Source organism: Bombina bombina, chromosome 5 (genome assembly GCF_027579735.1).
Source record: "Bombina bombina isolate aBomBom1 chromosome 5, aBomBom1.pri, whole genome shotgun sequence".
NCBI lineage: Eukaryota > Metazoa > Chordata > Amphibia > Anura > Bombinatoridae > Bombina > Bombina bombina.
In genome coordinates, this window is record NC_069503.1 from 86457628 (window position 1) to 86470178 (window position 12551).

The 12551-nt window shown below is 39.7% G+C and overlaps 2 protein-coding genes across 2 annotated transcripts in view; one reads left to right on the plus strand and one right to left on the minus strand.

The window, feature by feature from the left end:
- Nucleotides 1-2432, plus strand: part of LOC128659945 (gastrula zinc finger protein XlCGF26.1-like) — a 154495-nt gene extending 152063 nt beyond the window's left edge. Inside the window, exon 9 of the mRNA XM_053713534.1 lies at nucleotides 1185-2432. Within this exon, the coding sequence (XP_053569509.1) occupies nucleotides 1185-2089 (905 nt within the window). The 3' untranslated portion in view covers nucleotides 2090-2432. The remainder of the gene's footprint in view (nucleotides 1-1184) is intronic.
- The window catches only part of LOC128659943 (gastrula zinc finger protein XlCGF26.1-like), a gene marked incomplete at its 3' end in the record, with an annotated part of 470541 nt that overhangs the window by 344458 nt on the left and 113532 nt on the right, over nucleotides 1-12551 (minus strand). The window lies entirely within an intron of this gene.

The following is a 12551-nucleotide window of genomic DNA, read 5'->3' on the forward strand; positions in this document are numbered from 1 at the left end:
TCTTGGAAAGTTATATTTTTGGTAGCTATGTCCTCGGCTCGTAGAGTTTCCGAGTTATCTGCCTTACAATGTGATTCCTCTTATCTGATCTTCCATGCAGATAAGGTAGTTTTGCGTACCAAACCTGGGTTTTTACCTAAGGTGGTATCTAATAAGAATATCAATCAGGAGATTGTTGTTCCGTCATTGTGTCCTAATCCTTCTTCAAAGAAGGAACGTCTATTACACAGTCTTGACGTGGTTCGTGCTTTAAAGTATTATTTACAAGCTACTAAAGATTTTCGTCAAACATCTGCTTTATTATCTACTCTGGACAGAGGAAAGGCCAAAAGGCTTCGGCAACTTCTCTTTTGCTTTGGCTAAGAAGTATAATACGCTTAGCTTATGAGACTACTGGCCAGCAGCCTCCTGAAAAGATTACAGCTCATTCTACAAGAGCTGTGGCTTCCACATGGGCCTTTAAAAATGAGGCTTCTGTTGAACAGATTTGCAAGGCGGCGACTTGGTCTTCGCTTCATACTTTTTCAAAGTTCTATAAATTTGATACTTTTGCTTCTTCGGAGGCTATTTTTGGGAGAAAGGTTTTACAGGCAGTGGTGCCTGCCTTGTCCCTCCCTTCATCCGTGTACTTTAGCTTTGGTATTGTTATCCCACAAGTAATGGATGATCCGTGGACTGGATACACCTTACAAGAGAAAACATAATTTATGCTTACCTGATAAAAAATTTTCTCTTGTGGTGTATCCAGTCCACGGCCCGCCCTGTCATTTTAAGGCAGGTATTTTTTAACTTTAAACTACAGTCACCACTGCACCCTATAGTTTCTCCTTTCTCTTGCTTGTCTTCGGTCGAATGACTGGAGGTGGCAGTTAGGGGAGGAGCTATATAGACAGCTCTGCTGTGGGTGATCCTCTTGCAACTTCCTGTTGGGAATGAGAATATCCCAAGTAATGGATGATCCGTGGACTGGATACACCACAAGAGAAATAAATTTATCAGGTAAACATAAATTATGTTTTCTATCTCTGTAATTTCTATGCAATATTCGGTATTGATATTTGTTCTTATCTTTGCTGAGAAAGCTGTATGTTAAGTTTGTATCCTCAATAAAAAATACTTTAAAAAAAAAAAAATAATAATTATGTAATTAATAACATTACTCCCATTGTGTTTCTTATTGACAGGTGAATTCACAAATTGCAATAATCTTGGTCATCTTCTTCAAAATCAAAGAAGCCACGTGGGAAATGTATGTTCTGAATGTGGGAAATGTTTTCTTAAGAAATCACATCTTTATAAACATCTGAAAATTCATACAGGAGAAAATCTATTCTCCTGTTCTATATGTGATAAATGTTTTAATCGTAAACAAAATCTTGTTGCTCATCAGAAAATTCATACCGGAGAAAAGCCATTTTCCTGTTCTATATGTGGGAAATGTTTTAATTATAAAACAAATCTTATTGATCATCATAGAATTCACACAGGAGAGAAAGCATTTTCATGTTCTGACTGTGGGAAATGTTTTACTGTGAAATCAACTCTTATTAAGCATCAGAAAATTCATACAGGGGAGAAAGCATTTTCATGTTCTGACTGCGGGAAATGTTTTACTCAGAAATCACATCTTATTACGCATCAGAAAATTCATACAGGAGAGAAAGCATTTTCATGTTCTGACTGTGGGAAATGTTTTACTATGAAATCAACTCTTATTGCACATCACAAAACTCATACAGGAGAGAAAGCCTTTTCATGTTCTGACTGTGGGAAATGTTTTACTATGAAATCAACTCTTATTGCACATCAGAAAATTCATACGGGAGAGAAGGCATTTTCATGTTCTGAATGTGGGAAATGTTTTACTTTGAAACCAACTCTTATTAGGCATCAGAAAACTCATATAGGAGAGAAAGCCTTTTCATGTTCTGACTGTGGGAAATGTTTTACTATGAAATCAAATCTTATTGCACATCAGAAAATTCATACAGGAGAGAAAGCATTTTCATGTTCTGACTGTGGGAAATGTTTTACTTTGAAACCAACTCTTATTAGGCATCAGAAAACTCATTCAAAGAAATCAGTTTAACCTCCTGATGCAGAGGGTGACACGTAGTTTTCACCCACACAATATCAAGTGCTGATGATGACTGCATGTGACCCCCTATAACGCAAAGTTTTGCAGTTGTTTGAGGCACCTTTTGCACCTCAAGCGTTTATGAGGTGAACCCATGGTGGATTTGATTTAAATCACTAGTCAGTAAGACCGATTTAAATCATGGTTTTTATTTTAAGAATAAAACATTTCAGATTGTTTTTTCAGTTATACCAGACCATTACTGATTTGGTTATATATCATAGATATGCATAGATAGATCACTGAAATTAATAAAATTATTTGGAGGTGAAATATCTCCATTTTAATTGGTTAATCATTCTTATTTGATCAACGTTTCACCTGTACTTTATTGGAAGGAGAAAAATGATTACATTAATAATAATAGAAATAGTTTTATATAACTAAAACAGTTACATTATTTTTCTTGTTTAATGCTTGCCCCTCCCTCCTCACACTTAGGTCCTTGTGCACATCTAGTCTACTCCAAACAATCTTCTATTCAGTGAGCTTCTTGAAACTTAGTATGGTCTGATTCAGTGTACAGGGATTCGCAGGTGAACAATGGCATTAAAGGAAAGTCAAAACATTTTCAATTGACATCTCTTATCTAATTTGCTTTGTTATTTAGGTATCCATTGTTGAAAAGCCTGCATAGGTAGGCACACTCAGATGCAATGTACTACTGTGAGCTAGCTGCTTGTTACTGTTTTACCCATTGTATTCAGCTAGGCCCCAGTAGAGCATTGCTCTCTCTCAACAAAGGATCCAAGAGAATGTTGCAAATCTGATCATAGAAGTAAATCTGAAAATTGTATGGTCTATCTGTCCCTTTAAGGTCTGTTTATCAACTCTGTGTTCATTTTATAACAACAGGGATGTTATTTCTGCAGACATAAATTTGAAAACTACAAAACCAATAATATGTGATATCTTCAAGATTGAAATATTGTCCAAAATAATCTGACAGAAACCTCTTGTGAATGGATTAATGGAATTAATTACCAAAAAAAAAACAAAAAAACATTACAACCATGAATATACAGCATCTTGCTATATAATTAAAAACTAATCTATGTTTCAGGATTAATAACCTTTGGAATATAATATATATCTTAAATAGCAACTATCTTTAGATAGATTTTTCATCAAAAAGCATTTTATGTTTAAAAATCCTATATAAATAAAAACAATCGATTTACATTTTTTTTTTAAAAATCAGATAAAAATGATCCGTTACTCTGTTCCAGCCATAGACCCATTTCACTCATCAATGTGGATGCCATGATTTCTGCCTAAGTATTAGTGAACAGATTAGGGAAGCACTTACGGACACTTATACATTTAGATAAGGTGGGCTTTATCCAGGACAGACAGGGCACTGATAATACCCAACGTCTCTTAAATATATTCTCTGAGGCCGCAGACATGGGACTCCCTGTACTCACCCTGTCACTTGATGCCGAGAAGGCGTTCGACAGGGTGAGGTGGGACTACTTGTTCCAAACTCTCTCAGCATTCGGTATGCCAGATTCCTTTATTACAGCTGTTAAAGCACTATACTCAACCCCCACGGCGGTTGTGAGGGGATTGGGGTTCTGTTCACCTAAAATAGTCATCTGAAATGGAACTAGGCAGGGCTGCCCCCTTTGCCCCCTTCTATTTGTCCTGGCGATAGCCATCAGAGGGTCGACGGCAGTTCAAGTATACAGATGCATGATACTCTCCAGAAACTGGCATTATGACCTTACAATTTTCCTCACTGACCCTATGGATTCTCTTCCCCCGCTAATGGCCCTCTTTAAGCAATTTGGTGCAGTTTCTTACTATAAGCTCTAGAGCTGCAACAACTAATCGGCATCATCGATAATAATCGATTATGAAAATAGTTATCAACGAATCTCATAATCGATTAATCGATTAGTTGGTTTGCAATTAGTTGGTCTGTGCACAACACCAGCTGCTTCACTCCAATGAACTCCTGCATATGGTATTGTGTTTTATGGTAATGTCCTTAGCCTAAAGGACGTCTACTTTTCACTTTTTCAGGACAGTATACATTTACAACTACCCCTGGCTTATGTGCAACCCAGATATAATAGTCATCATTTGGATTGTTTATATTAAATCTGGTGATTTGGAACTATGCTTTTCATGATATAGTGCCAGGCTTGTTATTTACACCTTGCCCCTAGATTGATGGGAGTTATTTAAATTGATGTGCACTATTATCTGTTTGCGCAATTATTAGCAGATTGCTTGCTATTGCTGATTATAAGTACTTGTTACAAACTGCTATTTGTAACTGGCCCTTTAAATGGAAAATTGCCCTGCTTCCCTGGATTTTGGAGAAGCCTATTTGCCAGCCTCCTTCCACATGACTATGGCCCCTGGAAGATTGTGCCCCTGAAAACCTATTAACTTTTATTGTGTGTATGGCCCTTTAAGAACCAACTGGGGACATATTGTGACTTTGGTGAACAATGCCCCTTTAAGACTATGTCCCCAGACCTGTAAAATAACTTGTCCCTGGCGTTCTCCCACTTGGTTCAGTAAATAGGACTTACTGAACCCAGTGCCACGCAGGCAGAGTGTTCCACAGAAAGGGAGCACTGTTACAAAAGCATTCGTTTTCATTGTGTGCCATTAAGTGCTATGTGACAGACCCTTCGGTCAGAACTAAAGAGTTAAATTTTGTTCAGCTTCAAGAAACCTATTCTAAATACAAGTTTGCTGGGATCAGCTCTAATTAAGTTTAGTGATAAAACATTCCCATTGTCTAATCAGACTGCTAGTGATAAGGTGGACTGCATTGTTTTATTGTGTGTAATGTTATCTGCTGAAGTAATGTTGTGGCCTGTCAAAGGGCGTTGCCTCTCTATCTAAATGCATCAAATGTGTGATTGGGGATTTTATGCCTCCCCCGGAGAGTGTCTTTTTTTGCCTGTAACCTCAATAAAAACCAGGCTGTGTGTTCCAGCACATCAGACCTATTCTGACCCTCTAACTTGCAGCTTTGACTCATGTTTGTAGGGGACAGCTTATATCACTATAGGGATTGCTGACTACGGTGCTGATGATTCTTTGGTGAGCGCTAGGAGCATCCTTTTCTACGGTCCAACTTTCAGCCAGCCTGGAGGCAACCGTAACAGTACTGTATAAATAAATGTGTAAGGCTTTGTCCTGTTATTGATATACAGTCCTTAGCGCTTTTGATCTTGTTTTTTATTGGGGTTTTTTTTATATTTTTAATAAATTGTGATAATATGTACCAGATTCAACCTTTATAAGTATACATTCGTTATTTTTAGAGCGGACTAGATATTTCCCCTAACCTTATAGCTGGTTATTTACCATTGCATATAGATATTCAAGATATTTTTATGTTAGAATGAAGTCAAGGGTTACTTTATTGAGAGGTCCCTTGCCAAGGTAGAAAACACTTAGCATTGGTGAAGAGCTAACAAAGATAAATATCCCACTTTGTTTAAATTGGCAAAAACCCTACCTATACACCTCAACAGCCTTTTCTCTGCTGCAGGAAATATAGCTGCAAACAGAGAACCAGCCTTAGCCAGAAGCATGTGGACATGTTGAGATTTTTGCATTTCAATGTAAAGTTTCTGAAAGAGTGAATAACAGAATGTTATTAACAGTGATAGTCTAACTCTTTCTAGTTCTACCTCTTTTCAAACAGTTTGTGGTTTTGTTCTGTATAATTATAAAACTGCTCTGCTGCTAAAAAATTGAAGAAACAGTAGTGTTAATGTAAAGTTTTCGTCTGAAGTTTATATTTGTAACACACATTATGTGGATTTTATTTAAAACATAGAAAACTATTATTGATTCTCTTTTTATCCGATTTGTCGATTAATCGAAAAAATAATCGGCCGAATAATCGATTATGAAAATAATCGTTAGTTGCAGCCCTAATAAGCTCAATGTGTCCAAAATGGAGGCGTACTCCATTAATATCCAACAGAATGAAAAGGAAGCTATCCAGCTTCTCTACTCCTTTAAGTGGTCCTCTAGGGGAATCCGCCACTTTGGGAGTCTTTCTTTCCCATATAAAGTCTGTAACTATCAAAGAGAATTTTGAAACCCTGCTTACAGCAGTTATTCTGAACTCAACTCTAAGAGATATAGTGAAATACCCTGGATGGGCAGGATAGCGGCATTCAAAATGATGATTCTTCCCAAGCTTACCTATTTATTTCGATGCATTCCGATACCAATCCCTACCTCACTAATAAGGACATTTCAGACCCTATTTAACTTATATACTTGGCATGAAAAAAGACCTTGGGTGGCAGCACATATCCTCCAAACCCCGGTGGAAAAAGGAGGCCTTGGTCTCCCCAACATAAGAAAATACTATGAAGCAGCAATGATAACTCATACTACTGCTTGGGGAAAGGACCTGTCTCCAACAAGATGGAGAGACTTAGAGCAGGCCTCGCTACCAGCATAAACTTACTTGGAGGACTTGCTCTGGTTACCCCTACCTTGGCAGGCTAAAGTCCATGTTGCCAATAGCATAGTAAGGGGATGCCAAGAGACCTGGCTTAACCCCTTAATGACCGAGGACGTGCAGGGTACGTCCTCAAAAAAAAGGCAGTTAACGCCTGAGGACGTACCCTGCACGTCCTCGGTTTGGAAAGCAGCTGGAAGCGATCCTGCTCGCTTCCAGCTGCTTTCCGGTTATTGCAGTGATGCCTCGATATCGAGGCATCCTGCAATAACCATTTGTAGCCATCCGGTGCAGAGAGAGCCACTCTGTGGCCCTCTCTGCACCGGACATTAACGGCTACGTTCGTTGGTGGGTGGGAGCCGGTATGGGAGGTGGGTGGCGGCCATCGATGGCCTTTGTGATGCGGAGGGGGGCGGGATCGGGGGCGGGGACGACCGGGGGGACGCGCACGGACGCGCGCGCGTGCACGGGGAGGCCGGGCGGGCGCGTGCACGGGGAGGGAGCGGGTGGGAACCACTACCTACAGAAAATGTTTATGTTAGAAGTGGGGATCAAAGGGGTTAATATGGTTTTTTTGGTGATCGGTTTGGCTGGTGGGGTATTGGACTGTGGGGGGGAAGCTACACTACAGAAACAAAAAGTAAAACATAAAAAATAAAACATTTTTATTTGCAAACTGGGTACTGGCAGACAGCTGCCAGTACCCAAGATGGCCCCAATAAGGCAGAGGGGGAGGGTTAGGGAGCTATTTTGGGGGGATCAGGGAGGTTGGGGGCTAAGGGGGGACCCTACATAGCAGCATATGTAAATATGCTTAAAAAAAATTTTTTTTTTTTTTTTTATACCTTTTATTTTAGTACTGGCAGACTTTCTGCCAGTACTTAAGATGGCGGGGACAATTGTGGGGTGGGGGAGGGAAGAGTGCTGTTTGGGAGGGATCAGGGGGTGGGATGTGTCAGGTGGGAGTCTGATCTCTACACTAAAGCTAAAATTAACCCTGCAAGCTCCCTACAAACTACCTAATTAACCCCTTCACTGCTGGCCATAATACACATGTGATGCGCAGCAGCATTTAGCGGCCTTATAATTACCAAAAAGCAACGCCAAAGCCATATATGTCTGCTATTTATGAACAAAGGGGATCCCAGAGAAGCATTTAAAACCATTTGTGCCATAATTGCACAAGCTGTTTGTAAATAATTTTAGTGAAAAACCTAAAGTTTGAAAAAGTGAACAATTTTTTTTTATTTGATTGCTTTTGGCGGTGAAATGGTGGCATGAAATATACCAAAATGGGCCTAGATCAATACTTGGGGTTGTCTACTACACTACACTAGAGCTAAAATTAACCCTAGAAGCTCCCTACATGCTCCCTAATTAACCCATTCACTGCTGGGCATAATACACGGTTGGTGCGCAGTGGCATTTAGCAGCCTTCTAATTACCAAAAAGCAAAGCCAAAGCCATATATGTCTGCTATTTATGAACAAAGGGGATCCCAGAGAAGCATTTACAACCATTTATTCCATAATTTCATGAGTTGTTTGTAAATAATTTCAGTGAGAAACCTAAAGTTTGTGAAAAAATTTGTGAAAAAGTAAAATAATTTTTTTATTTGATCGCATTCGGCGGTGAAATGGTGCCATGAAATATACCAAAATGGGCCTAGATCAATACTTTGGGATGTCTTCTAAAAAAAAATATATACATGTCAATGGATATTCAGAGATTCCTGAAAGATATTAGTGTCCCAATGTAACTAGCGCTAATTTTGAAAAAAAGTGGTTTGGAAATGGCAAAGTGCTACTTGTACTTATAGCCCTATAACTTGCAAAAAAAGTAAAGAACATGTAAACATTGGGTATTTCTAAACTCAGGACAAAATTTAGAAACTATTTAGCATGGGTGTTTTTTGGTGGTTGTAGATGTGTAACAGATTTTGGGGGTCAAAGTTAGAAAAAGTGTGTTTTTTTCCATTTTTTCCTCATATTTTATAATATTTTTTATAGTAAATTATAAGATATGATGAAAATAATGGTATATTTTGAAAGTCCATTTAATGGCAAGAAAAACGGTATATAATATGTGTGGGTACAGTAAATGAGTAAGAGGAAAATTACAGCTAAACACAAACACCACAAAAATGTAAAAATAGCCTTGGTCCCAAACGGACAGAAAATGGAAAAGTGCTGTGGTCATTAAGGGGTTAAAGGGACACTGAACCCAATTTTTTTCTTTTGTAATTCAGAAAGAGCATGCAATTTTAAACAACTTTCTAATTTACTCCTATTATCAATTTTTCTTTGTTCTCTTGCTATCATTATTTGAAAAAGAAGGCATCTAAGCTTTTTTTGGTTTCAGTACTCTGGACAGCACTTTTTTATTGGTGGATGAATTTATCCACCAATCAGCAAGGACAACCCAGGTTGTTCACCAAAAATGGGCCGGCATCTAAACTTACATTCTTGCATTTCAAATAAAGATAGCAAGAGAATGAAGAAAATTTGATAATAGGAGTAAATTAGAAAGTTGCTTAAAAGTTCATGCTTAATCTGAATCACGAAAGAAAATTTTTGAGTATAGTGTCCCTTTAAGCTGCAACATAATAAATTTGTGGCCCCGCATCCCTCGCCGTACACTCTATACGGCCTAATACGGCCATAAATACTTTAAAAGACTTACTGTAATGAACAACTACGACCACACTCAGACATGTTGAAGCTCCCTACTTTGACCCCCAGACTTCGGTTTGATTTATTAAGACTGTGAACGTTAATGAAATCCTTGGGTTACCTAGAGGATTCATTAAGAGACCTGACTCCTTGGGAAACAAGATGCGTGACCAATCTCCAACAGTTTAAACCCCTCTCAACACACTACAAATGCCTCAATGAGGAAGTGTCCTTCCCAAAAACAACACACATGGACGCCTGGGAGAGAGACTTACAATTGACATTCACACCAGACACATGGAGCAAAGCCATTAGTCTAACAAAAAAGGTAACCCATTGCGTCACCCTCTATGAACTATACTTCCAACTAATCACCAGATGGCACCTAGTACCCACAAAACTGCAGAAACTCTTCCCTAACCACTCGCAGATGTGTTGGAGAGAGTGCGGAGAACTAGGATCCCCAATCCATGTTTGGTGGACCTGTCCAAAACTGACAGACTACTGGCACAAAATAGAAAATATCTGTAAAGACCTAGGTCTATTGACATTCCTAACTCCGGCCCTCACCATTTTGCATCTAGAAATAGATAAACTCCCCAAAAATAAACAAAATCTTCTGTTATATATCCTTATCTCCGCCAAACTACTTATTGCCAGGAATTGGAAAAAGAGCCAACCCCCTAGACTACAGGGTGTGTTAGACTGTGTGAACTACATAAAAAACATGGAAAACTATGTCGCCAGGGAGCGTGGGCAACTCAATGATCACTGCGTCACATGGGAACCTTGGGAGTCAATGTGGGCTCGCCCAACTCTTGTTTAGTGTACAGGAACGGAGGGATGACTGGTAGCTAACACCCCCCTAGTTCCTTAATTCTTCTGCCCTTACACTCCCCTAAATACTGAACCGTTGCCTATATACCCCTCCTAACCCTTCCCCTAGGACGTGATCCAGGTGTGGAGGAATCAGAACTGACATATGAGTTAACAGATTGCCAGCTGAGAGGGGTCTGGGACCCCCCATATCGACAGGAGTTTGCAACACAGAGTATTATACCGCTGAATTGCCTCCATAGACTAGACCACTATATTGAAGACCGCACCTTTTTAGACTATTGTTACATGATTATATGACCTTTCAAAACTACCATATATGCAAAGGGTGGCCTCTGTAAAAACGAGGATCTCCGTATAGGGAAAGTTTACATTCCTTTTCATAAAACTCCATTTCTCTTGTAAGGTGTATCCAGTCCATGGATCGAAACGTTTTTATATATTCTTTGGTGATAAAACTTTATTGGGGCCTAGTTTTTTCCACATGGCTGGCTTAAATTTGCCTAGAAATAGTTCTCTTAGGCCTCTCACTGTGTAGACATGAGTGGGAGAGGCCTAATTCCGCGCCTAAGTGCGCATTAACTTTTGCAGACTGAGACATCCAGTTTCCCTGAAGGAGTCCCCTGAATGCTATAGGACCTCTCTGAAGGGTTTTTAGGCTTTCCAAAGTCGTTTGTATGGCAAGGTAGGGCCACAGCAGAGCTGTGGCAGTTTGTTGTGACAGTTTAAAAAAAGGATCAAAAAAACGAAATAGACGTTTTTTAACAAAGGGGTTAATCATCCATTTGCAAGTGGGTGCAATACTCTGTTAGCTTATTATACACACTGTAAACATTTTGTTTGATTTACTGCTTTTTTTCACTGTTTTTCAAATTATGACCTTTTTTATTTTTCTTAAAGGCACAGTACCGTTTTTATTTTTTGCTTGTTAACTTGCTTTAAAGTGTTTTCCAAGCTTGCTGGTCTCATTGCTAGTCTGTTTAAACATGTCTGACATAGAGGAAACTCCTTGTTCATTATGTTTAGAAGCCATGGTGGAACCCCCTCTTAGAATGTGTATCAAATGTACTGATTTCACTTTAAGTAATAAAGACCATATTCTGTCTTTAAAAAATTTATCACCAGAGGAATCTGACGAGGGGGAAGTTATGCCGACTAACTCGCCCCACGTGTCAGAACCTTTGAATCCCGCTCAAGGGACTCACGCTCAAGAGGTGCCAAGTACATCTAGGCGCCCATGGCCTTTACTTTACAAGACATGGCGGCAGTCAGGGATAATACACTGTCAGCGGTATTATCCAGACTACCTGGGTTACGAGGAAAGCGAGACAGCTCTGGAGTTAGAAGAAATACAGAGCATACTGACGCTTTAGTAGCTATGTCTGATACCCCCTCACAATATGCAGAAGCTGAGGAAGGAGAGCTTCTTTCTGTGGGTGCTTTTTCTGACTCAGGGAAGAGAATTCAACCTGATTCTGATATGTCAACATTTAAATTTAAGCTTGAACACCTCCGCGTGTTGTGCAGGGAGGTTTTAGCTGCTCTGAATGACTGTGATACAATTGCAGTGCCAGATAAATTGTGCAGATTGGATAAATACTATGCAGTGCCTGTTTACACTGATGTTTTTCCAATACCTAAAAGGTTTACAGAAATTATTACTAAGGAATGGGATAGACCAGGTTTGCCGTTCTCTCCCCCTCCTATTTTTAAGAAAATGTTTCCAATAGATGCCGCCACACGGGACTTATGGCAAACGGTCCCTAAGGTGGAGGGAGCAGTTTCTAACCTAGCTAAGCGTACTACTATCCCTGTTGAGGACAGTTGTGCTTTCTTAGATCCAATGGATAAAAAGTTAGAGGGTTACCTTAAGAAAATGTTTATTCAACAAGGTTTTATTCTACAGCCCCTTGCATGCATTGCCCCAGTCACTGCTGCTGCGGCCTTCTGGTTTGAGTCTCTGGAAGAGGCTTTACAGGTAGAGACCCCATTGGATGATATACTTGACAAGCTTAGAGCACTTAAGCTAGCCAATTCTTTTGTTTCTGATGCCATTGTTGATTTGACTAAACTAACGGCTAAGAATTCTGGTTTTGCTATTCAGGCGCGTAGGGCGCTATGGCTTAAATCATGGTCAGCTGACGTTACTTCAAAGTCTAAGCTGCTTAATATTCCCTTCAAGGGGCAGACCCTATTCGGGCCTGGTTTGAAGGAGATCATTTCTGATGTCACTGGAGGAAAAGGTCATGCCCTTCCTCAGGATAGGTCCAAATCAAGGGCCAAACAGACTAATTTTCGTGCCTTTCGAAACTTCAAGGCGAGTGCGGCATCAACTTCCTCTAATACAAAACAAGAGGGAACTTTTGCCCAGTCCAAGTCTAGACTTGGAGGCAGCAGCAGGCTTTTTAGCCTGCTTACCTTTGTTCCAAGACAGCATGAAGGATTGGCCCCCGAT